Source organism: Amborella trichopoda, chromosome 10 (assembly GCF_054954075.1).
Source record: "Amborella trichopoda isolate Santa Cruz 75 chromosome 10, AtrichopodaSantaCruz75HAP2 v2.0, whole genome shotgun sequence".
Classification (NCBI taxonomy): domain Eukaryota; kingdom Viridiplantae; phylum Streptophyta; class Magnoliopsida; order Amborellales; family Amborellaceae; genus Amborella; species Amborella trichopoda.
The window spans coordinates 44,712,191-44,737,771 of record NC_142345.1 but is presented as its reverse complement, the minus strand read 5'-3'; the positions used below and the strand labels follow the sequence as shown (position 1 = coordinate 44,737,771).

The following is a 25,581-nucleotide window of genomic DNA, read 5'->3' as shown; positions in this document are numbered from 1 at the left end:
GTGGTCACAATTACTTACAAACATTCAATGTGAAATTTGATAGCTTGGATGTGTTGTAAAGTTCGAGAAATTTTTTTTTTGAAGTTTGAGTTTTGTCAATGGAATAATTGCGACCACCCAATTTCACATCCAGTTGTCAAGATTAATGTGACCACTTTGTTTCAATGGTAAATGGTCTCATCCTATACTTTCGCAAAAGATAAATCAAATAATTTAGAAGGCGACAGAAAATTATTATGAACTTTGTATTTTAATTAGACAATATAGACTTAATAGTCTTAAAAGATGTACTAGATTGCAACATTGTCTTAAAGAGCATATGAAATCTATATCATCCAACTAATATAAGATTCTATATACGACACCCCATTGATAATGAGAAAAGTTTATATAAAATTGTAACCTTGTACTATATAGGCATAAGGTGTATAAAAAAATCCATTAGAAAAGAGTGTTTTGAAGTTGGAAAACTTTCTGTTTGATTTTCTCAACCTCGAGATGCATGTATATTAAAAAAAAAGAAATCCAAGTCCTAAAATGAATGTATATTATAACAAGTTTTCTAGATTGTCTATTTTCAAGATTTTTAAGCATTTATATATATCTACTCGATCTGCATTATTTTTTAATTACAAAAATTTTAATAGGGCGGAATATATTTATGACACTAGAACTACATCTTCCAACAAGATTTATCGGTAGACCTTACTTGTATAATATAAAGTGAGCACCTTATACAAACCTCAACCGTTAATACAAGTAAGGTGCCATCTTATACCATACAAGTAATATGCACCTCTAAATTTTAACAGAGGATGCAGTTCCAGTATTGGAAATCTTATGATGACTTGAAAACGTTTGTTCAATACTAATGATAAAATTTAAAATTTCAAAAATAGTACCTATCAAATATATCTATAAACACTTAAAATTTTAAAAAATAGATGACCTAAATAACTTGTTACAAAATATTTTAATTTTAAAATTTGAAAGTTTTAATTCTTTAAATCGCATCTTCATGCATCTTCTACTAGATTGATGTACCTAAAGTTAGTCCTTGGGTGGACTTTTTCGGTAATTGCACTTAATTCCAAGCCCATGACCCCACGGTCACGTTATCGAGGGGTCCCTAAGTCATGTCTTCGACATATCTCAGCCGTCCACCCTCCTATCGCATCCCTCTCAACCGACTCTTGAATCTCCATTGTTACCGGTAACTCGATTCGGATCGAAAAATTCCGGGTAATCGTGTTTACTGGGAGCTCAGTTGGCTACCGGTGAACACCGGTAATCGTGTTTCATAAGAAATGAGAAGAGGGAGAAAACAGAAAACCACGCCTTATAAATACACACTACACAAACACCCATTCCTCTCATCCTCTTCTTTTAACAATTTTAAGGCCTTTAATCTCTCTCTCTAAAATCTCTCTCATGTTTCAGCAATTTTAAGGCTTTGCTCTCTCTCTCTCTCTAAGCTCTAACTCTTCAGCAATTCCAAGGTTTCTACCTAGCCTCTTTCTCTCTCTAGAAAAAATCATACCTATCCTCTCTCTCTAAATTTTTTTTAAGGCCTTTAATCACACTCTCTAGAAAAAATATACCTATCCTCTCTCTCTCTAATTTTTTTTGAGGCCTTTAATCACTCTCTCTCTAAAACCTCTCTCATGTTTCAGAAATTTAAGGTTTTGCTCTCTTCTAAGCTCTAATGCTTCAGCAATTTCAAGGCTTATATCTAGTCTCTTTCTCTCTCTAGAAAAAATATATACAGTCTCTTTCTCTCTCTAAAAATGAGGCTTTTGTTTCTCTCTATAGGCTCTCCCATTTAAGCAATCTTTTCAAGTTTCAACCATGTTAAGGTGTCTTGATTACTCTCTCTCTCTCTCTCTTTCTCTCTCTAAAGCATTTTGATCTCTCTCTAGCTCGCGTGCAAACAAACACGTGCACATACAAAATACCAATTTAAGGAGTTTTGATTGAGAGTTGAATTCAGAAGCAGGAGAGGAAGACGGAGGAGAAGCGAGGATGCATCTGTATAATGCATGGCTTCCACCACCTGTTGCAGAGCTTTGCAGCAGAGAGAAGGAGTCGTTTTCGAGTGTTGTGAGCTCTGTGAAGGATTCATGGCGGCGTGATGATCCAGAATCTCCTTATGCCACTCTCAAATTTGTTTCGATTATTGACGTGTGAGTGCATTTGAATTTTTGAATTTTGAGCTGTTTCATTCATGGGAGTTTTGAATTGTTAGGGATCTTGGTGCTTAATTGAGTTTTACCAGGTTAAATTGTAGTTTATAGCTGCTTAGTTTTTGTGCATTGAGCTAGAACTGGTAGCTTTATTTGGGACTTGTTCTGGTCTCTGAAAATTTTATCTTCTAGGGTTTTTAATTGGCCATTCTGGCTGCAAAACTCTTTGAGTTTTTATCCAAAAATATCATTTTTACGAAAACTTTTGCTTGATGAAGCTGAAATTGCAATAGACACTTCAGTAAATACGAGCTTTATCTGTGTAAGAATTTGGATTCTAGGACTTTTGATTATTTGGTTTGGTGAGACAAAACTGAATCTCAGTGAATTGTTTTGTCTTTCTCGTCTTAGTTTACTTTTGTATGGTACAATCTCGCATGTTGGAATAAATAGGAATAGGACCAGAGGAGTTTTAATCATTCGGGTTTTGAGTGTCTGGTCTCCCTAGGCAATGGTAGATTTTGGTTACTTATCACCCTTTTTAGTTTTGGGCTCTGATAAATGAATTAGAAGTTTCCTACAACACTTTTATTTCATCTCCTGTGGTCAGCTGCCAACATTTGATGGCAAGAGTGATGTTAAAGTACTGTAAGAGACTTCATTGAGATCATACTTTGGTCTTTTTCATTTTTGGTTGTTTTTTCTTTGTCTTTTTTTGGGGGGCAGGGGGGGGACCAGGGAAGTGAGGCGTGTTGTTTGTATTTATGGGTTTAACAATGCATTCGAAATGTTCATGTCATAGAAAACATGCTTAATCTATAAAAAAATTTGTATTTTTAAAGTTCTTGATGATGTTTGGTTGGACATTTCATTTTCCGGTCATTTTCCTTTTTCATGCTATATTGGGGGCTGCTATAAATTTCTAGTTTTGTTGTTTCCTGGCTTAATCTTATGCCATTCTTTGTGTTCTTATGTTCTTATGACTTGTGACTGTTTATGCATTTGGTTAGATTTCATTTCTTCAAAGTTCAAATCCATTACTCTTTTCATTTTAGCTCAAGGTTGTGACATTTCTCTTAGCTGAGGTTGTATTTGACTCTGTTTAGGCTTTTTGTAACAAATGTTTATTTGCTTGTTCTTTCCTTCTAATTTCTCCATGAGAAAAATCCATCAATTAATTTGAGGCAGACAAGGTCAATCATATTTGATCCATGCTCAAAATATTTGAAGGCAGAAAACCACTAATTGCATTTCTTTATCATGCAAAAATTTCTTCTATATCATGCATTGACAAACTTGTCTGCTCTATTAGTTCATGTTATTTTGAGTTAATGTGGATGATCTTCTTTCTCCAGGTTTATAAAGGCAAAAAGTGAAATTTCATTAGATGATGTAAAGGAACTTCTAGAACTTGGGTTAGAGTTGTTTCTTGCATCTCAAGATAAACTATATGTCCAGGTAAGAAACTTAATTCTTTTTGTGTTGTTTATGCAACAGTTTGACTTTTATTTTGTTAAGCTGTCAAGGTGAGCCTCTTTTAAAACAGAATTCCCTATGTCGATTAGGTTCGATGGGGAAATATCTTGGTGAGGTTGTTGAAGAAGCATGGGAAGAATCTTTCCTTACAAGTTCAGTGGCGACCCTTCTATGAAATGTTGATGCACATTCATTTTACAAGGTATCACGTGGAATTCAATTCCCATGCTACATGAACCCCATCAAGCACTTTTTAGAGCATATTTTTCATTTTTTAATAGGATTATTTTTCAACAAAGTAAGATTATGTTTTAGAAAGCATGGGAAGTTGGAGAGAAATTTTTTGAAGTTTTAGAAAATCAACTGAAGCAAGCATAATTTTTTCATTAAGGAAAGGAGGGGGCAAATGAACATGGAAAAAGTATGAAAAATATTGGATTTGACCAGATTAGTGGTACTTAAAACATATTAGTTAGATGCCTAGGTCTTTGCTTTGACGTTTTTTTCTTGAAACTATAAATTTTGATATTGAGTTCATTCATCTCATAGAAACACCGGTCCAGAGGGATGGAGATTAAGACAACGTCATTTTGAGACGTTGACTAGTCTTATACGTTCTTGTCGCAAATTTTTCCCATCAGGTTCTGCAGCTGAGATATGGTCTGAATTTAGGTGTGCTTCTATTTATTCATATTTACTCTCAAATTTACATTAAGGCATTTATTTTTTCAAGGTTGACTTCTCTTTTGCCCTATGATTGTCCATAGAGCTGTGGGGCCATGCGTTACTATATCTATTTTGTGCAGAGCATTCATGGAAAATCCATGGCATAACTCATCCTTTGAAGGGGCTGGTTTCATCCGTCTGTTTCTGCCAACAAACTTGGAAAACCAGGATCACTTTTCACTGTAAGGATTCATTGCTCGTTACAGTTTGGAACAAATATTTGTTCTTGTAAATTATTTGATGACCAAATATGTTTATATGTGCTTGAGCATGCCAGGCAATGGATAGAAGATTGCTTGGATTTATGGGCTTCAATACCAAATTGCCAGTTTTGGGATATCCAGTGGGCTAATGTGATTGCCCGGTGTATAAAGAATTGTCCAACAATTAATTGGGAGCCTTTTCTACCAGTGCTTTTTACACATTACCTGAATTTGTTTGAGGTATGGCATGTTCCCTTTAGTTATCGAATATCTGGATCTTGCACATTTACTGAAATGCATCTGAAAGAAATAATGGCACTCTTTCTAAGCGGCTTCTTTTTTTTTTCCCTATGATTGGTAATAAATAGGCTGGTCTGATTTTTTCTTGATTGATTGTGAGCATGCTTCTCCATGAAGCTGTCCTTCCTGTCCCATTGTGTGCTTGTCGTGTTTTTTCTTTAGGCCCAAACTTTTCACGTTTATTGCATATCGATGGTTCCTAAGTACTACAAAATCTTGAAGTATTTTCTAAGCTGCCATTTATCTGGGTATGATGCCCTGCTGTACTGAGGTTTCCTTGGCATACCTATAAACTGTATGTTCTAATTGACAGACATATATCCTATTCTGGTGCACACATTTCAACAATGCCGGGGCCCTATTCTTTGGTGATGTCATCATGAAAATAATGCCCTCAATTGTTTCATAATGACTGTTCATTGTTTCTCATGGTCATTTATTTTTCAAATTTGTCTTTAACTATGGTGTATGTGAATGTGAATATCACTAATACTCTTATGTGGTTCCAGCATTATCATGAGAATGTTGGTTACTGAATTGTGTTGGTGTTTAGTTGGTATATCCTATTTAATTTACGAAGTAAGAGACTGCGGTTATCTATCTGTCCATGGTTTGGTGGAAGTGGTTTTAAACTTTCTGGAAATTTGGTTGATTTGAAAAGCTACTTCTGGTGAAACAGGTTCCTGTTGCAAATGGAAGTGGTTACTTTCCTTTTCCGATAGATGTTCCGAGAAATATGAGGTTCTTGTTTTCTGGCAGAGTGGTTACTCCTGCTAATGCTATTGCCAAGTCAATTGTAAGCTATATATTTCTCTAAGTTTAGGCATTGTATAGCATAAAAATTATGGTTTTTTGGTTTTAGCATGGGTCTTAGGGAAATTTACTTGGTTTTTGCTATTTTTTCCTTTTGAATTTGTATTTGAGATATCCGTTATTATACTCTATAATAAGGATTTTCGTGCAGGTCTATCTTTTGAAGCCTGGTGGCCAAGCGCAAGAATACTTTGAGAAATTGGCTGATCTCTTAGAACCGTTGGCTTTCTTTTTAAACTTGTTATCTGTTCTGTAATATGAATATTGCTTCTCTTTAGCATAGCATAAATCTTTGTGTTTGTTTTTGTTAGATACTACCACCCTTCCAATGGGGGTCGCTGGACATCGACATTGGAACGTTTCTTGTGGTATTTGGTTGCCATATTCCAAAAACGTCTTCTACATGAGCAACAGTAAGATAACAATACCTTTGTCAATAATGTCAAATTGATACAATCTGTGGTATATTCTGGTGTTCGGTTAAGTTTCAAATATATTTATAGGAAGTTATTTTTTAGATTTTGAATATCCATCATTTGCATGTTTCGCTATATTCTGGTGTTCGGTTAAGGTTCAAATATATTTTATAGGAAGTGATTTTTTAGATTTTGAGTATCCATCATTTGCATATTTTGCTAGATGCTTTCCTATGTACTTATCGGCCTTCTTTTCACAGAAATGAGCAAGATGGAATCAGCCTTGCTGATCATTTTCTTGGAAGGTCAGAACGAACTGCATTTGTTAAAGTGGTACTGCAGTTTATTGATCGGGGCCAGTACAGTAAAAATGAATCTCTTGCTGAAACTGCCGCAGCTGCGTCTTCCATTTTATCATATGTGGAACCTACTCTGGTTCTACCATTAATTGCTTCTAGGTTCCACCTTGCTTTAGAGACCGTAAGTGTTTACCTTCTGCATCTTCAGTTGGTCTTACTTAGCATGAGGGCAACCTGTTTATAATGATCTGTTGTTTACCTGTCTTTTGCTTGTTCTTTATATATCTCTGGCTTCTTGCATAATGATTTTTTTTTTTAATCTTATTTCAAGATTACTTGTTCCTATCTTTGGATTTCCTATTGTGAAATGTGATTGGAAACTTAACAGTGACATGGATTGGGTTAAGTGTCACTAAACTTCAATCCTATTCAGATGACAGCAACACACCAACTGAAAAGTGCTGTCACAACTGTGGCCTTTGCTGGTCGTGCACTGCTCATGGCTTCTGGTTCTTCTATGCCATCTCCAGCTGATGTATCCAGGGATGATACTTCTTCTGATATTTATAATGAAGTCTTGGCTGCAGCTTTATCCAATGCATTGCTTGGCATGGATGCAAATGATCCGCCTAAAACACTGGCCACCATGCAATTGATCGGTTCCATATTTTCAAGTGTAAGCATGAATGATTCATGTGCATGATGCTCATCATCTGGTTGATCTGATTCACTTTCATCTTACTTTTCCGTAATTTTTGCAGTTAGCTAAAATTGCTGATAATGAATGTGGGGCTTCTTTTCTGCCAAATATTGGCTTTAGTGAATGGCTTGACGAGTTCTTGTGTCGCCTGTTTTCTTTACTTCGGCACCTGGAACCAAGCAGTGCTTCGTAAGTTACATTGTTAGAAAGCATCTATACTGTTGCCTGTTCAGGATTGTTTGGCACATCAGTATTGATCTGTTTTCTTTACTCATTCTCTTTAGAACTGCCTCTTCATTGGCAATTTTTTCAGTTGCTCCACTCTTTTTATTTGCTTTTCATTATTGGGCATTGCAGCAATGAGGGTAGCCATACGTCATCATCTTCGGGAACTTTCCTTGTTGAAGATGGTCCTTACTATTTCTGTTTGCTTGAGATACTACTTGGGAGACTCTCGAAACTTTTATATCAGCAGGTTCTATTTGTGCATGGATTTATTGAATTATTTTAATACGATTATGGTCTGTTACTTTCTTTTCTTTTTTTCTTCTTCCCCAGTTTGTGCTCAATATATGTTGATTGATTTTTGTGCAGGCATTAAAGAAAATATCTAATTTTGTCAAAACCAATATTCTTCCTGGGGCAGTTGCAGAGATTGGGCTTCTTTGTTGTGCAACTGTTCACTCCAACCCAGAAGAGGCTGTGGTTCATCTTATTGAACCGATTTTGTTGTCTGTTATCTCCTCTCTGAGAGGAACCCCAGTGTCTGGTTTTGGTGGAAGTGGAGCTATGGATCCATCATTTTCCAAAAAGGTTTCTAAACTGGAAGCTTTCATCGCAGTTTTCATTATGTTACTGGCCTACTTCCTAAGATATATATATTTTTTTTCCAGACAACGCTTTCTCCAGCTCTGGAAACATCTATTGATTATCACTTGAAGATATTATCTGTTGCCATCAGTGATGGGGGTCCTGTATTACTTCGCTACACTGATCAACTCAAAGAGGCCATTTTATCTGCATTCAATGCACCATCTTGGAAGGTTTTTATTAATCTATTCTCTGTATTATAGCAATGGCTTTGTTGTCTGCATAAAAACTAGTCCTCTTGAGGGAGCATCTCTTAATCCATGCAATCTTGTCTAGAATACATTTCTTTTTCTGGGATACAGGTTAACAGAGCTGGTGATCACCTTCTCCGTTCCTTGCTAGGTAGCCTAGCTCTTTATTACCCATTGGATCAGTACAAGTATGCAATCTACATCCCTCTTTTAGATATTACATTTTTCTTTCAGTTTTCAAGGTTTCAATGTATTTGTTGTGAAACCCTATGGCCTAGGGGTTTGGAGCTCATGCTCTCACATCCTTGGTTATGGGTTCAATCCCCTACTTAACATTCATAGAGAAAACACAAAAGTCTCATGTTTCTTAGTTTCTATTCTATGAATACAATTCTTACTGGCATACAATGAACTTCTTTTGGCCGTTTAGGTTCTTCTCGAGTCATTCATCAGTTGGCATGCTAGAGGAATGGTTGAGCACCAAAAGTAGTCAAATTGAAGATCTACCTGGCCCTAAGTGGCATGTTCCTACTGCTGATGAAGTGAAAACTGCAAATGAACTCTTAGATCTGCATTTTCGATCTGCTTTAGATGATCTCTTAGCAATTTGCCAGAAAAAGGAATACACAGACTTAGGTGAGCTCATTTAACCTGCCACTATGATGAACTGTTTTTAGGATCAATTGCTGACTTCTATATGATAAGAAATTTAGAATGGGAAGCTCAGCAGAGTACCTGCCTTTTATCATGGTTCCTTTCCTGATATAAACAAGAAGTATTCTGGCCTAGATTTCTAGTTTGAAATATAAATCTTATTATAATGGCCTAAGATCTGGTGATGTTTTCTTTTATAGAGCTTTGGGATTCTGATCATTTTAGAATTATGCATTTCCAGGTTACTGCAAGGAGCGCCTGAAAGTGATTCTATTGCGCATAGAGTCTTCATTGCAAGGGGTCTTGTCATGCTTGCCTGATTTCCATCCTTCCTCTAAGAATGGAAGCTCAGGAGATGTTGGTTATGGGCAGTTCTTTATTGCGGGAGCGACTGGTGCCACGGTTGGTAGTTCTGAATTGAGAGGAAGAGCTGCAGATGTCATACATCTAGCCTGCAAGTAATTTATAGCACTTCTTCCTTTGGAAAATTAACACATACAGAGATGCACTTCTTCGCTGTTTGATTTACTATGCTTCAATCTTGGTTTTTTATTTATTTATTTTGCTTGTTAACAATACTCAAATATTGAACAGATATCTTGTGGAAGAAAGATCTGATGACAGCATACTTCTGATGCTACTAATTCATATAATGGATGCCTTAGCAAATTTTGGTAGGTGCATCAGTAGAGTAATGATGGGATTATTTTTCTTCTTGATATGCCTATATATGGCACCATTTGTCTCATGATACCTATCACTTATTGGCATTAATGCGTGATTCAGGTAGTTTAGAATATGATGAGTGGTCAAATCACCGGCAGGCTTGGAAACTAGACTCATCTGCAATAACGGAGCCCCCATCGAATTTCATTGTTTTTTCTAATGCACCAGGAAAACGAAGGTGAATAACCTCTGATACCAATGGTTCTGTTATTTCCTCAAAGGAGAAATGTTAGCCCCTTATGATAATTTACATTCTTAATATTTTATTTGGATCCAGACCTAGGTGGGCAGTTGTTGATAAGTCTTATATGCATAACACGTGGCGATCATCACAATCATCATATCATTGTTTCCGTGTTAATGGGAACATTTCTCCTTCGGACCATGTAGTTCTTCTGATGGAGGATCTTCTGAGTCTCTCTTTGCATAACTACGAGGCAGTTCGTTCGTGAGTCTCTAACTCTCTGTTAATGTCTTGAAAACTGGAAGTTATTGGAAATTGATTCTTGCACACTTTCTTAGATATTGTTTTGATAAATAAATTCTAGGGCTGTTAAATTGGACTTTAATTCTTACATTTAGTCTACTGCTTCATCCTTCACCAGTTGTCACACTGATCACTTTCGTGGATGGTTATTATTCTTGAATTTGCATGTCAGGCTTGCGGGGAAGTCTCTTCTGAAGATACTTAGACGTTTCCCAACTTTGATTTCAAAATGCATTCCCACACTCACAGATGGTTTATGCGATCCAAACAAAGCAGAACATGTCGTGTTAGGTTCATGTTCCATTCTTGGAACGAGAACAATTCTCAGGCACACAACCTTGGTATACTATTTACATTAATGTGATTGTTTCTAGAAGAATATTGAGTAAAATCACCGTAAATTTTCATTTTTAATATATTTACATGTGATCCAGGATTCAAAGGCTTTCTCTTCATTTCTCCTGGGGATTCTAGCCAGGTAACCATTGAAAAAGCTGATGCAAATAGGGAAAGTCTATATTTTGCTATGTAAAGTCTAGCTCACCTTGTTTGGGCTTTTATGGGAACATTGAATTTTAGAAGTCTAGAACGCCTTCCACTTTTGCTATTCTTTCAGATATATTGCTTCTTGCTGTGAAGTCATTATCCTTGACCTTGATCTTTTCACTTTTCTTCTTTAGCTCCCATCACGAATCTTTGAAAGCCCAGAAGGCTATTAATGAGGTAACTCCTGATATGATGGAATTCTTTTCTTAAAATTATTATCCTTATTATATCCGAAATGTGTTAGTTATGTCTCAAGTTTACAGCTTTTTATCAAATACAACATCCAATTTGCTGGTGTATCAAAGAACATATTGAGGACACTTGAAGAGCCATCAGATGGATCAGGCTTTGCACAATTGGTTGCTCAAATCTCTTCTATGAGCTTGAATACTGACAGCATGCATTGGCGGTAATTTGTTTTCAACAACTTCTGCTTTACTCATACAGAAAAATGAAAAAGTGATCCCTAAGTTACTTTTTGTGTCTTACAAGCATTTATGGGCAATAATTTGTCTGCCTGTAAATCTGTAATTGCTTCAGAGTCTATTTCTTCCTCTATATTTGCACATGCTGTCCCCTTCTAAAGAAAACTATTCAGAGAAATGTTACATATTTTCTGTTCAGGTACAATTTGATGGCTAACAGAGTGCTGCTATTATTAACCATGACTCTTAGAAGTGGCTCTGATATATCGTCGAAAATCATGGCAGAAACTGCAGGTTGGTGCAAACATTTTCTGGTTGTTATTTGTTGTAATTATGATTAAAATAATATGCATGAACTCATTGACTTTTCGAGAGATTATAATTTTTCATTTATCATGCATTCAGCATAACCTTTGAGTGTACTAGTAACATTGATATGTTAATCAAGAGTCTTTTCATTGCCTTCATTTCAGTTCTGCTTTCTGTCCAGTCCTTCGTGTGGCCTTTCCCTTAGATGGGGAGTGAAAAATATTTAACAAGTCCATTTGATAACATTTGCACTTTCCTTTGTTACTCATTTTCTAGTCCTGTTTTCTTACTTTGATGCACTTCTATGTATGGCTATAGTCTAGGTAAAGAAATATACTCAGCCAAATAAATTTATCACCTCTTTTGTGTGGCCTACTACATGCAAAGGAAGAGTTAAAGGTGTCTCTTTTTCTTGTCACTGCCATTCTCTCTGTACATGATCAAATGATTATGAACCTGCTTGGATCTTTCTGTCCCTTGCCTCTCCTATGTGAAATGGTCACGGTGTAACAAACAAACTTTGCTGCTCCATTACCAAAGTGCCAAGTATTACCAAGAGCCTCATGAGAGACGGAGAAGTGCTTCCCAGGTTTCATTTCCATCTATCCTATGTTCGTTCTCTGTGCTATTACTGAGCTCATGGTCAACACTCTTTTCCTTACTAGTTATAAAAAACCTCCCTCCACAAATTTGATGGACACATGCTCACACTTTCATTACACACATGAATACATATTAAGAACAACAGAGTGAGATAGTTTCAGGCATTCGGTGAACATTAAAATTTCACTTGTATAACCTTAGAACATTGCATGTTCTATGGCTGCATAATGATTGAGCTTAGTAGTATTAATGATCTCACAGGGATGTTGGACATGTAGCTGTATGTGAAACCTTGTTTCCATGGCCATATTGCTATTTGATACCGTGATGGTGTCAACTTTTGAAATATATTAGCAATTTTGACAACCCAATGTGTTGGTTTTGTTTCTTACCTTTTTCTTATTTACCAATATGTGGAGAACTACTTGGTTTTTTGGTTTTCTTTTTGATACTTGCATTTGCCTTGTGCTGGCCATCTTCAGTCAAATGTCTTTTATGCAGATTTATGATTCCTCTTCGATGTAAGAAAGCTTTTTCATGTTTATTTCTTCTTGAATATGTGGCAGGACACTTTCTGAAGAACCTAAAGAGTCCACTTCCTCCATCAAGGATGCTCGCAATTTCAGCTCTAAACATTTTACTGAGAGGATCCTCATACAAGCTCTCAGACCTGGAACATGAATCCTCAGTCCTTTCAGAGGGAACCCTTAGAACTCCTATCGAAGGAGCTCTGATCCCTGTCTTTACAGAGGATGGGTTTTTTAATGATGCAATGAACTGCCTCTCTCATGACCATATTATAGCAGATAATGAAAATGCATCTTCCCGAGGAAACCATAGAACATACCAAGGTGCTGCAGATTCCTCAATCACACGATTTTATTTTGAATTTGCCGCTTCATGGCCACGCACACCAAGTTGGATTTCATTTTTGGGTGGAAATGCCTTTTATTCAAGCTTTGCGAGGATCTTTAAACGCTTAGTCCAAGAATGTGGAATAACAGTTGTAGAGGCCATTCATGATGCACTGGAGGACTTATCAAGTGCTAAGGAAAGGACAAAGCAATGTGTTGCTTCTGAAGCTTTGGCTGGAGTTTTACACTCAGATGTCCTTGGTCTTACCCAAGCCTGGGACTCTTGGATATCGAATTTACTAAGAAAGATTATTCTTCAGCCTAGCGTCGATTCTATGCCTGAGTGGGCAGCTTGTGTACGTTATGCAGTTACAGGAAAAGGGAGCCAAGGAAAGAGAGTTCCTCTTTTGAGACAAAAAATTTTCGAGTGTTTGGTGGAGCCTTTACCATTGACTGTAGCAACTACTGTAGTTTTGAAGAGGTATGCTCTTCTTGGTGCTGCTCTGCTTGAAGTCTTTGCACCAAAGATGCCTGCTGGGGAAGTCAAATTTCATGAATGCTTACTGCAAGAGTTTCTGGGTTGCATGAGTCATTCATCTGCTCAAGTAAGTCTATGTTTAGGTTTTGTTTTGCGTATATCTGCTAATTGTTATTTTCGCGGTCCTATTGTTGTTATTGTGGCCATACCATATGCTCTCTTTTGCATGCTTTTTTTGTCGAACTCGGTATAAGTTCCATGCTAAAAATGGCAGGCTCTTGTTCTATGAAATTTAGATTTAGAAAGCAGACTGTTACATATAGGGTTAATAACTGAGTGCTGGTAAGCATGGAGTAAGTGATACTATTGGCTTCCATGTTCTTGTAATGAAGTGGGAAACGATCGTGCTTGCTGGTAATGTTCCTGGAGCAAATGTCCTAGTGTTGTGATTGAATAATTTTGAGTCTATATCTTTGCATGTATGCAGCAAGGCAATGCATACTATGTTGCCCCATGTTTCTATACCAGAATTTATTTTGGCGAATTGGAAAAAAAAACTGTATAACCATGAGTGGCTCTTTCTTCCTTCCCTTGTTAAGGGAATGCTCCATATGTGATAAGATGGTTGAGAATTTTTGTTCGTCTACTTTGGGATTTTTTCATACTTTTAGAGACATGGTGGATCTATTGTTATTTTTCTTCATCAATCACATGCTTCGGGAAGCAAAATACCTTGTGTATAGCTTTGTGTTCATCCATGGGTCAAGTAATACAGGTCCCTGTTTTACTTGTACCCTGTGCTCTCTCTCTCTCTCAGTTAAATCTTTTTTAATTCATCATATACTTTCATAAACAATTTTTTCAGTTTAAAGGAATAAGGACCATTGCTTCTAAAAGTGAAAAAATAATGTGAAATAATGAAATTGTACCTCCTTGAATATTGCTTTGGTTTTATGTTATTTGATCTTCATGATGCAGGTGAGGGAAGCTATTGGTGTTACCCTTTCAATTGTATGCTCTAATATGCAACTCTTTACCTCCTTTGAGCCAAACCATCCATCTGAAATGATAGAAGATTCCATGGATTTCCCATATGGAATGGTCAAGTGGAAGGAGAATTTCATTACACAAGCTGCCAAAGTGGCTATCAATATTCAAAATGCCAATCAGTCTGGTGTTACAGAATATACTGTGGCATCTACGAGTGAAAATGGCTCCCAAAATGAGGAGCTACTAGAAGATGTGAAATGGATGGAAACGGTAGGCTATATTGGCATCTTATTCTTGTTTATCTAAACACCCCTCTTTTTTTCTCCTTTCTATTTATTGATCTATTTGTTTGTGCTAATGTTGACAGGTTTTCTATTTCACTGTCTCATCTTTGAAGTCCGGAAGATCTTCAGTTTTACTTGATGTAATTACTGGTCTTCTTTCCCCTGTACTATCCTTGCAGGTATGGATCTACAGATCTGGATGAAATGAAGTCCTAGTTTTTATTCTGATGATATATAAGTGTGTTGTTTTTGCCTTATTTTCTTCAAACTCATTTTATCTTCTCTGAAAATTTTTTGATACTGCTTTTGTGTTCTTGAATTTTTTTGATGCAGTTTGTGTAATTAAAAGGACAAAAGTTGATTGATCTTCTTGAGAATCTTCTTGGCATGATATTAGCTTAAACTTGTACCTGTAGATAATGCTTTCATAAATTTCAAATCTGTCCAAACATCTCTAGAAAATATATACTGATATTTGTGTGGTCTCCTTATTTGGATTTTCTTCCATGTGTTGAAGTTTGTAATCTTCTTTTATGTATCATACATCTGAGATGTTCTGATAAATGTCTCGCAATATTGTCTTTTTCAGAAAGTTGGGAATCTCTATATAAACTTGCACTGGGTTGTTATAGCTGTTTTCATATTGACAGGATACTATACACAAGGATCTATCAAATCTCGCGAAGGCATGCTTTGAGTTATTAAAATGGAGTATATTTCCGCAACCTCATCTGCAGAAGGCTGTTGCACTGCTTATTTGTTCAGCTAATGATCTTAATTGGCGTATAAGATTTGCAACTCTCTCCTATCTGCAATCTTTCATGTACAGGTATTTCACAAAATTTGGGCTATTAGTTAATTGAGGTGTTTGTATTGTGTGTATGATGCTGTATAATTACCATGTCAGCTGGAGGAGATAAGACTTTTTCAAATTTGTTTATATCTCATCATTGTCTTGTAAATAGATTGTATTACTTTGTCATTTCTCGTTTGTACTAGGGAAACATTGTACTTTGCCCCAACATGTAATCCATGTATCATCTAAAATTGGTTCCAAGAAATTCTCTTCATTAATCTTCACTGCATAGGACCATGTTTGAAATGTGGATCTTGTGCATGTGCAATCTAAGTTTCATCCCATATTTGGCTTTCCATAAAATTCGATGATATATACCTGAATTTTCTAAATCCATATTGAATATGGGCTAAAACATTTTCTTAATGTTTTACATGTTTTGTACCTTGTCACAATGATTTTCATTCAAGTCGAGCAAGTGTTACTCTTGAGGAGTACCAATAATGATAGAGTCATCAACTTTGTTTTTAGTGATCCATTACTCATAGTATTCGACAAAAGCTTTCACACGAGGCTTGTGGTTCTATAACCACCTTTTCTGCTATATCTAACTTTTGTCTGCTTTGAAGGTCATATAGCCTGGGGAGTTTTGTCTATTTATTTCTTCTTTTGGGTTTTCCATGTAAGAAGGCATTATTTGTATGTGATTGATTTTCTCTTTGGTCCAAAAAGAAAGAAGAATGTGAAGATTGCCTTGTATGTTATTTTTGGTTCCAACTTTGTCTCGAGGAATTTTGTAACATGTGCTGATGCTATGTCCTGCATTATTTTTTGTATAAAATTTTAGATGCAATTCTTGTGCAGTTGATTTGATCTAATTCATGATTTCTCGTGACAGGCATGCTTTCATTCTTCCAAATGTGGAAAAACTACAAATTTGGAAGAAAATTGAAGAACTTTTAACTGACAACCAGGTTGAGGTGAGTGGTATTTGGTTTGCTATTGTAGAGATGTGTGTTTTGCCATAGAAAACCTTTTGGTATTTTTGAGTTATACGTGAGTATGGTGATAATTTCAAATATGGTAATAATTTCCTTTTGCTTCACTTTTTCATGAGGAATTTTTCAGTTCTTTATTTCAATGGAGTTTGTGAATTACAAGGTTTTCAACATCTGGAGGAATGGGTGGGTAGCGTTGAAGCATGCCACTCAGCATGAAAAGTTCTAGAGGAAAGTACTAATTAATATGGTTCGCCCTACTGAAGTACGTCGTAACCTTCGGTTCCTCATCCCGAAACCTTGCTTGCCGTTCCCACTTTCTATGGATGTTTATAGGTTGCAGAAACCGCAGATAAAGTAGGGAACCGTTGGTTTGACCCACCAATTGGTGTGTGTGCGCACGTATGTGCGTGGAGCATGTGTATGTGCATCGGTGTGTATGTGTGCCCACGTGTGTGTGTGCATGTGCATGTGTGTGTGTGCGTGTGTGTTGTGTGTGCGTGCACATGTGTGTGTGCATGCATGCGTGCATGTGTGTGTGGATGCATGCGTGCATGTGTGTGTGGATGCATGCGTGCATGTGTGTGTGGATGCATGCGTGCATGTGTGTGTGGAGAGAGGGAGGGAAATTTTCACAAAGTGCCGCACGACAATAGCACTATTTTATTTTGTTTTATGATATAGTAATACATACGAGAGAACTTGGGTGTGGCTTCAATAGGCGATAGGATGAGGGAAATTAGATTTAGATGGGCTGGCCATGTGTGGCATATATCTAATACAACACTGGTTAGGAGGTGCTGTTTGGTTCAAGTGGAAGGTTCTAAAAAGGTAAGGGGAAGGCCCAAAAGGACATGGTTGCAAGTAGTAAGAAAAGATATGGTGACTTTTGGTCTTACTGAGTGTATGACCTTGATAGAGAAGAATGGAGGAATAAGATTCATGTAGCTGACCCCAAATAATTAGGATAAAGCTTGGATGATGATGATGATTATGATTCAGTAATACATTTTAGGTTGTAACTTCATAGTAATTCATTATGCAAGGAGAACATGCGTTATTCGTCATCCCTCGATTAACAAGAGCCCTAGCCAAGAAAAGAAATGATGTCGCCTTATCACAATGGGCAGCTTTGACAACCATATCCGTTTGCTTTTGTTTTGTGGTTTTTAAGCTAATGGTCATTTTGGTGGGACAAGTTTTATACATGTCCTCAAAAGTCTAGTTCTTGCTTATGTATGGAATTGCTTTCTCATATTTTTTGTTTATATTTCTGTGTTTAAATTTGTAGGTGAGAGAACATGCAACAACAGTTCTCGCAGTCTTGATGAAAGGCGGTGACCATGATTTAGCCAAGGATTTCCGTGATAAAGCATATGCCGATGCACTCTCCCTTTTCAAGAAACGAAATTCAAGGTCAATTTTGATGTTTCAATCTAGTATTATATCCTTCTCTACTTGGTCTATCTTTGTGTGTTTTATTGACTCAATCCTGAACTCTGCAGAAACTCCAACTCTAGTGGGTCCCTAGCTTCTACTCATGGTAAAGTTTTGGCTTTGGCAGCATCAGTGCTATCAGTTCCTTACGAAATACCCAGGTAATTTTGGCATTACTCTTGCAAATCAAAGTTCAAAAAAAATGTGCAGTGAAATGTGACCTGTTCATAATTAAAAGATGAGGAATCTTTTATGACTTAGTGGTTTTCTACGGATGTGGTTCAATAATTTATTGTATTGATGAAACCGGTGAATGAAAACTCAGCGAGTTCGACTTGGACTTGACTGGGTTAACCGGATTCAGCAGGCTGCTGAGTTTGGAACCAAACACTTGGCCGAGTCTGTCAGACTTGACTTGGGCTTGGGACCGGGCTGGAATCCTCAAGTGTCCTGACCCAAGTCCTTACTTTTTAATACTAGCTGATAACTACCAAAAAAATAGAAAATGGGAGGAAAATTTAAATGTCGAAAACTTGGAATGTTGGGATTGGCAACAAAAAGCTCTTATTTTTAGTTATGAATATTTCCATTTCATTGGTTTTCTTTCTTTATAGAGATATCATGAAGTTAATATTCTTTTTAAAGAAAATTGGGTACAATATAGGTGAATTGGTGAAATTTGGTTGGAAACTTCTTATAACAATGCTTTCAGTGCAGCTATGTTTTCGTTTATAGTAACAATGATGGTTAAAAATCTATTTGAAGGATTGATATTGACAATCTCTTCTTGAAAATTTGCATGAATGTTGGTTTTCTTATGTTACTATTTTTTTTAATGGATGTGCAGTTTATTATTGTTATTGTTATGATTACTATTATTTTTATTTCATCATCATCAGAGCATTTTTCCAACTATTTGGGGTCGGCTACACGAATCCTGGTCCCTCAATGGGGCCATAAGTCCTCATATCATTTCTCATTACTTCTAACTATGTCCTTATGGGCCTATCATTATTATTATTTTTTGATTGTTGTAAACAACGGGATCTAAAGTCATGATCTTGCTGTAAGCTGCAAGAAGGTCTACTACTACGACGTCCCAGTTTGTGTCGAGGTTTATTATTTATTAAATTATCACCTGGAATTTGGTTGATGCAGCTGGCTTCCTGATACGATCACTTTGCTTGCTCGCTTTGTCGGTGAACCGTCACCCGTAAAATCCACAGTAACAAAAACCATTGCTGAGTTCCGAAGAACCCATGCCGATACTTGGAGCATTCAAAAGGATTGCTTCACAGAAGACCAATTGGAGGTTCTCTCTCTCTCTCTCTCTCTCTCTCTCTCCACACAAGCAATCCATTCTAGAATATGGCTTTGTTGTCTCTTTTCAGTATATTGCATGTTTCATGTCTCTTCTTTACATGTTTTTTGTGGTCTGCTTTACAGGTCCTCACTGATTCATCCTCTTCATCTTCATACTTTGCGTAGTTATAGCCTTCCACCAAGGCCCGATGATAACTTTTAAGGCATTGAATACATGATAGAATGTGAGCTTATTTGTTTAATAATTTTTGTAAAAGTAATTTATTATTTACTGAGAATTGTATCCAGTTTATTATTGTATATTTATTCAATGTTGAAGGCTTACTCATCTTGGAGTAAAATAAAGTCTCCTCCCCCCCCCTCTCTCTCATCTCATCTTGGTGTTAAATGAAGTCTCTCTCTCTCTCTCTCTCTTTCTGTATCTCATCTTAACCAAGATGAAATAAAGTCTCTCTGTCTCTCTCTCTCATCGTGGAGTGGAATAAAGTCTCTCTCTCTACTACGTACTTTATCTTTTGGTCTAACTATTATTTGCATGGTTCTAACCTTTGCAGTCCATCTGGAATATTACAATACCAAGAGAATGGAATGTGGGGTATGACTGGTCCTTCAGGTGACGCTTTCTCATATCAGGTTCTTGGGCATGAATCCTGACTTGGCACTAAATAAGCCAAACACAAAGGAAGACTCCATGGTCCACACATAATATAAATGTTGCAATTTATTGTAGAAATGAGTTATCATATACACAGTGCCTTATCCAGTGCAAAATATTAAATGCTGTAAGTTTTTGTAGAAATGATTTATTCTGTGTGTGTGTGTTCATCGGTGTTGGGGCGCTTCCTCTCATTTTATGGGCGGGATGAATCTCTTTCTCTCAAAATCATGGCCCTTCATCAGACCATCGGGTTCATGAGATCGTCCGCTAGATCCCACAACACACACTCTGAATTGAAGACCCCGACCTCTTTCCCTGCCGCGCCTTGTGCTTCCTCTCCTTCATCATCGGCCCCTTTCTCAACCATTTGTCTATCTCTCTCTCCTCCAGTGCAAGTACTCCCACTGCAAACACTCTGACTCCATGGCTCTGATCCCTCTCCTCCATCTCCATATTGGAACCCTCCAACTCCTGCTTGATCGAAATCACCACACAACCCCACAAAACTCTCACCCCTGACAAGCCCGCTTTGAGTCCAATTCTTCGAGCACGGGCTCTCGGTTGCAATCCCATGGTGGGCTTGCATGGCTCTAGACAAGCCCATCTTGATCTTCTCCACTGTGGTGTTTTCTCTCTCTCTTGCTTCTTGTACTTGAGGCTCGTGTGGCCTTGGGTTGCTCTGCCAGTCTGTGATTCGTTTTTTGGTGAGGAGATGGAGCATCTCGTCTTTGAAGCAACCGAGAGCTGCCTCGGCTAAGTGTGCAACTTGGGGTGGGGCGAGAGTGGTAGCGATCTCGGCCATTAAGTGAGAGAAAGGCTTGTGAGTTACAGGGTCGATACCCATGCCTGAAAGCTTCTTCTTCAGTTTTGTGTTCCAATGGTTCTTCACGTCGTTGTCTGTGCGTCCGGGTAGTTGTGCGGCAATGAGCGACCACCTGCCATTTTGAGAGCCGTTTATTCAATTTTAGTTTATAAATGTTGATTTCCTCTCAAAACTTATCATCTAAGGTTTTTGTTCTTATTGTTTTTTGCTTCTTCTTCTTTTTATTTACTTATTTTCTGTTTTCTTTCCTTTGTGTATGTGTGTGAACTCATGTTTTCAGGTTGAATTCATTTTTCTTTATTTTATTTAATTTAGATTTTAGCTAAACTTTTTCAGCTTTATTTTTCGAGTTCACAAAAATTGAAACCTTAAGGTCTCGAACGTACCACTCCTTTACTCATAAGTTCCACTAGAAGTGTTCAAATAGAGTTTGCCAACTCCGAAATAAAGCTCCATCTTAAAGTGCTTTTGGTAGGTTGCAAAATAGAAGTGTTCAATTACGGGATAATATCACAAATGCACAAAGCAAGAATGTGATGAGCCAATTTTTTGGTATGTTCTATAATTTTTAGTGCGATTTACGTATGAAATCCTGTTTTAGTTTTGATATTTAAAAATAGTCCCATGTGTGTAATGTTTACAATCAAGTCTTCCCCCCCCCCCTTTCCCCCCATTTTGTTTTTTCAGAAAATAAAGTGCATTTTAATTTTATTTTGAGCTCAAATTTTGTTTGTTCATATTTTTTACTATTATACACCTATAAAAAATATTTAAAAAATAATTCAAAATAAATAAAATTGTCTAACTGCCCCTCTACTATTCGGGGCTTGTTTGGGAATTTTATTCATTGTAAAATACTTTTTATAGCTTTACAATGGTGAGAAAATATATACATATCAAATTTGAGCTTAATTTAACGTATAGACAAAAGATAGAAGTTTTATGTTCTAAAGAAATAGGATTATAAAATATGAATGACTTTTTAAATAAATTAAATAAGATTTTATTTATGAGATTGTATATTATGAGACCATTTGTCTTTGTTACAAGGGGGTTACAATTGCTACCGTAATTAGGTGTCAAATTGGATGGCTTGGAGTGTGCAACAAAGTTCAATTTTTTTTTTTTGAAGTTTTGAACCAATGACACTCACAATCACCCGATTTAAAATCTGATGAATGGGAGTGATTATAACTTCCTTGTATGCAAAATAAATAATCTCCTTATACACTTTTATTTTATTTATAAATTTCTCAAATTATTTGGGACTAAGCCGCTATTGATCATGTCCTCAAGCCTAACCACTAACCCAAATTGGCCAAACCCCCGTCTTTCTGTATCTCTTCATTAATGTAAAGAAAATATAATGAATTCATACACACCAGGGTCCTGACCCCGAGCCCCTCTAACTCATTCAAGTCCGAGTCGAACTATAAAAATTTTGTAAGAAAAATTCAAAACTTATGTAATAATGGGAGACGTGGTTGATTCCTGGGATTTTTGGCCTAGAATCTCTCGGCTCGGAACCCGGCCTATGTCCTTGGTTGAACCAGTGACTTTTTAAACAGTAGATTTATAGAAGCACGAAAGAGGAGGTTTTTATGATGATGATGATAGAATGATCTGATTGAGAGTATGACCTTTGATAGAATAAAATGGCAGAACAAAATTTACAGAGTAGATCCAGATAATTACAAAAAAGCTTGAATGACTATGAGTCGAAAGAGGAGGTTTTTACCTGTTCCCAACAACTGAGTGGAGTTTAACAATGGTTTGCTCCTCGACCTCTGTGAACTCGCCATGCTTGAGGTCAGGGCGCAGATAATTAGTCCAGCGTAGCCTGCAACTCTTTCCACATCTTTGCAAACCTTCATACCATAACACAATACTGTCATTTAATGTGCGATGTTCAGAAGTTGAATGTTTATATTACATCTCTTGTTTTAAAAAAAGATTCCAAGTCAAGAAAACCAGAATAAAAAATATTGGAAAAGTAAGGAATCGTGCTTGGATCAAGGCGATAGCAGCTGGATTTTCATAGCATTACTCAAGTTCCATTCCTATGTAATCTTGTCAAAAAAAAAAAAAAAAAAAAAAAAAAAAAAAATCATAGAGCCCTATACATTTCAAGTTCCATTCCTATGTACATTGTACTCCCGGTGGAGAGCCCTATACATTTCATAAAGTAGTCATGCTAGAGATATAAAATTATCTTAGAAAATAAAGAATGGCCTATTTTTCTTTTTCAAAAGATTTGCGACAACAAAAATCATCCAAAAGTTCATTAACAATTTAAGGGATTGTATACTAAGACCATTTACCTTTACCTCTACAGTACAAGGTCACATCCACGCTAATGGGTAGTTAGCGATGTGTTTTGTAATTCGATAATTTATTTATTAATTTTGAATGCGTTTAGAGTTACAGTCTCAGCAGCTTAGACCAAGAATGATTGTGACTTTCTACTAAAGTTTAATTTTTTCCACTTTGAAACACAAGATCAATAATCCCTGAGAATTGCTAATCAGATTACCTTTTTTCTACAAAGATTTAAAGTGACCCGAGATGCACAAAAAATCACCTGCACAAAAAAAGTCTCAAAATTTCCAAAAGTACCGGGGGTGGGGAGGGGGGGGGGGGGGGGGGATATTGTAAATCAGGTAAACATTATGAGGTTGTTTTGAAAATAGTTAAAAGTCTGTTGACGTTCATTAATCATATCTAGAGAGAGAGAGTACCAGCATGGGGGAGGGAGGGAAACTAGAGAGAGAAAGTGTGACGGACATTACATGGGATGGGACGCCAATGAGAGAGAGAGAGAAAGGATGGCCGCATGAGAGAGAGGGAAGGAAAGTAGAGAGAGAGAGAGGGAGGAAAAAGAGAGAGAGAGAGAGAGGGAGGAAAAGTAGAGAGAGAAAGTGCACCAGCATTTTTTGGGATGAGACGCCAGTTACGGGTGCCATGTTGGGCAATGTAGGAGAGAAGCTTTGCGTCTTCTTCGGGAGTCCACTGCCCCCTTTTCACGCTCTCTTTCTCACAACATGGAACTCTACCCATTTCTAGAGAGAGAGAGAGAGAGAAAACTAATAAAACCAAGTGAAAAATTAAAGGGGATTGGTGTCGTCTCTCTTTCTTTTTGTGTTTTGATTTTCTTTTGGGTTTTTAAATCGATAATGGAAATAGGTGGTAGTGGAGTGGGGTTAATAAAGAGGTCCGTTCACGTGGGTGAAGACCACCAAAGTCGCATGATTTCAATAAATTATTCAACGCCGTCTTGTGCGTGAGCAGAGGGGCAGGTAGCTCACCCTCACTACGCCTGGTCAACCCCACACCTCTCTCTCTCTCTCTCTCTAAAACTCTACTTTCTATCTCCTCTTTTTCTCTCTCTATTTAAAGAAGGTTTTTTCTCTCCTCTCTCAAGCCCATCTCTCTCTAAATTTTTTTCTTTCATGACAATTCCTTGTCTCATTAACTCTCTCTCTCTCTAAAACTCTACTTTCTCTGTCCTCTTTTTTCTCTAGTTTAGTCTCTCTCTCAACCCATGTCCCTCTCTAAAACTTCGTCACTCGTATTACCTCTCTGAACCTCATCTATCTCTAAATTTTTATTCTTTCTTCTTTTTTTTAGCACAATTCTCCCTTTAATGTCTCTCTCTACTGCTTAGTTTTCTCTCTCCTCCTCTCTCTCTCTCTTGACATTTGTCTCTCCAAAACTTTGTTTTCTCTCTCTACACAACTCCCTCTCTCTCTCCTCTGACTTTACCCTTTCAATGTGTAAACGATGACGGGGTGCGTTTTATGTGCTGCTCACACTGGAAGTTAGCTTATGTGAGGGTTTTTTCAAAAACAGTTGTGATTGGTCACACGCTTTTGTGTATTTCGTAGTTAGCTTAATTGGTTAATTTGATGATTTGCAATGCATCGTCTTAAGTTTAATTCCGGTAGGGCCTTTTCCCCACTAACTCCTCAAAATCAAATAATAAAAAAAAAATCTCATTTTTCTCTCAAAATCAAATAATACAAAAAAAATCTGATTTTTCTCTCACTAGGCGTGGAGTAGTGTCAGATCTCACTCCTCAAGTCAAGAGACATATCATTCATGAATTTGGGATGCCCAAGTGAGCCCGAGGTCATAGGGCTGGGTCTAGGCTTAGGGGTGGCAATCGGGTTGGATCGATCCTATACGGGTTTGGATCTGAGTTTTGGTTTCAACTTTCAGACCCAATGGGTCAGGTTAGGGTCTAAAATCTTAGATCCGAGTTCAGGTTGAACCGATCCGGATCTAACCCGAACATATATATACGAGCACACACACACACACATATATATATATATATATAAAGATATTTTTTACAAAAAGACCATTTGCTTTTGGTATAAGGATGTCACAATCACTCTAGCCTATTGGATTTCAAATCGGATGATTGTAAGTAGGCTTCTAATGGATCAGGCTAGCTCTAACCTAAGACCTGGCCCTATTCCCTTGAGGGCCGGCCTTGGCCCTATTAGGGTTGTGCTGGCCTGAGTAAAACTAAAAGAAAACAATGCTAACAAGATGAAAAAATATGGTTTGGGCCGGTCTGAACCAGGCTAGGCCTGTCTTGGTTTGGCCCAGACCTGGCCCTCATGCCATATTTTGTGGCCCAAGTCCTAGTTTTTTAAAGTCGACCGACTAACCCATTCCCATCCCTAGTTGTGAGTGTGTCATTGTCTAGGTTTAAAGTTTTTTAAAAAAATTCTCAAATTTTGTGACACACCTCAAATTGTTTAATTTAAAATCGAATGGCAAGGGATATTTGTGATATCCTTTGTTACGAAGGTAAATAGTCTTGTATATATATGGAAAAAGTTTATATAAAGGAGAGGCTCTAAACAATCAAGCCCACCTTAAAAGTTTCATTAGAAGAGGTTGTTTTGATGCCCAAATATCCACAAATTGATCATCTCGACATCAAGATGCATAGACATGAGAAAAAAAATAGATTTAACATTTTGGAAATAGTACATCTTGTAA

At 37.0% G+C, this 25,581-nt stretch overlaps 2 protein-coding genes across 7 annotated transcripts; one reads left to right on the top strand and one right to left on the bottom strand.

Moving 5' to 3' along the window:
* The first annotated feature begins 1,326 nt into the window (after positions 1-1,326).
* Positions 1,327-19,886, top strand: PA200 (proteasome activating protein 200). 6 transcript variants are annotated; one of them, XR_016042319.1, is made up of 37 exons: positions 1,352-1,499; positions 1,991-2,183; positions 3,539-3,641; positions 3,749-3,861; positions 4,209-4,331; positions 4,466-4,567; positions 4,663-4,828; positions 5,568-5,684; positions 5,853-5,920; positions 6,013-6,114; positions 6,378-6,597; positions 6,850-7,092; positions 7,178-7,305; positions 7,474-7,591; positions 7,711-7,929; positions 8,010-8,159; positions 8,289-8,365; positions 8,608-8,813; positions 9,073-9,289; positions 9,426-9,509; positions 9,622-9,735; positions 9,835-10,005; positions 10,217-10,385; positions 10,479-10,522; positions 10,725-10,767; positions 10,854-10,999; positions 11,215-11,309; positions 12,494-13,386; positions 14,238-14,519; positions 14,617-14,712; positions 15,184-15,362; positions 16,228-16,309; positions 17,619-17,743; positions 17,833-17,925; positions 18,923-19,076; positions 19,211-19,311; positions 19,642-19,886. XR_016042319.1 is itself a non-coding variant. In XM_088849288.1 (36 exons), the coding sequence occupies exons 2-36, from the start codon at positions 2,023-2,025 to the stop codon at positions 19,250-19,252; spliced, it is 5,445 nt and encodes a 1,814-aa protein (XP_088705414.1). In that variant the 5' UTR covers positions 1,352-1,499; positions 1,991-2,022; the 3' UTR covers positions 19,253-19,432. The 6 variants fall into 6 exon arrangements, 3 of the variants coding, with proteins under 3 accessions (XP_088705414.1, XP_088705413.1, XP_088705415.1); XR_016042320.1 differs by lacking the exon at positions 1,352-1,499 and adding an exon at positions 1,609-1,682; XR_016042318.1 differs by having other exon boundaries at positions 1,327-2,183.
* Positions 19,791-23,902, bottom strand: MYB80 (myb domain protein 103). Its single transcript, XM_088849290.1, has 3 exons — positions 23,493-23,902; positions 22,307-22,436; positions 19,791-20,680 (listed from the first exon to the last, which is right to left on the bottom strand). Exons 1-3 carry the CDS (start codon positions 23,623-23,625, stop codon positions 19,984-19,986), a joined length of 960 nt encoding a protein of 319 aa, XP_088705416.1. The 5' UTR covers positions 23,626-23,902; the 3' UTR covers positions 19,791-19,983.
* Between the last annotated feature and the right edge of the window lie 1,679 nt (positions 23,903-25,581).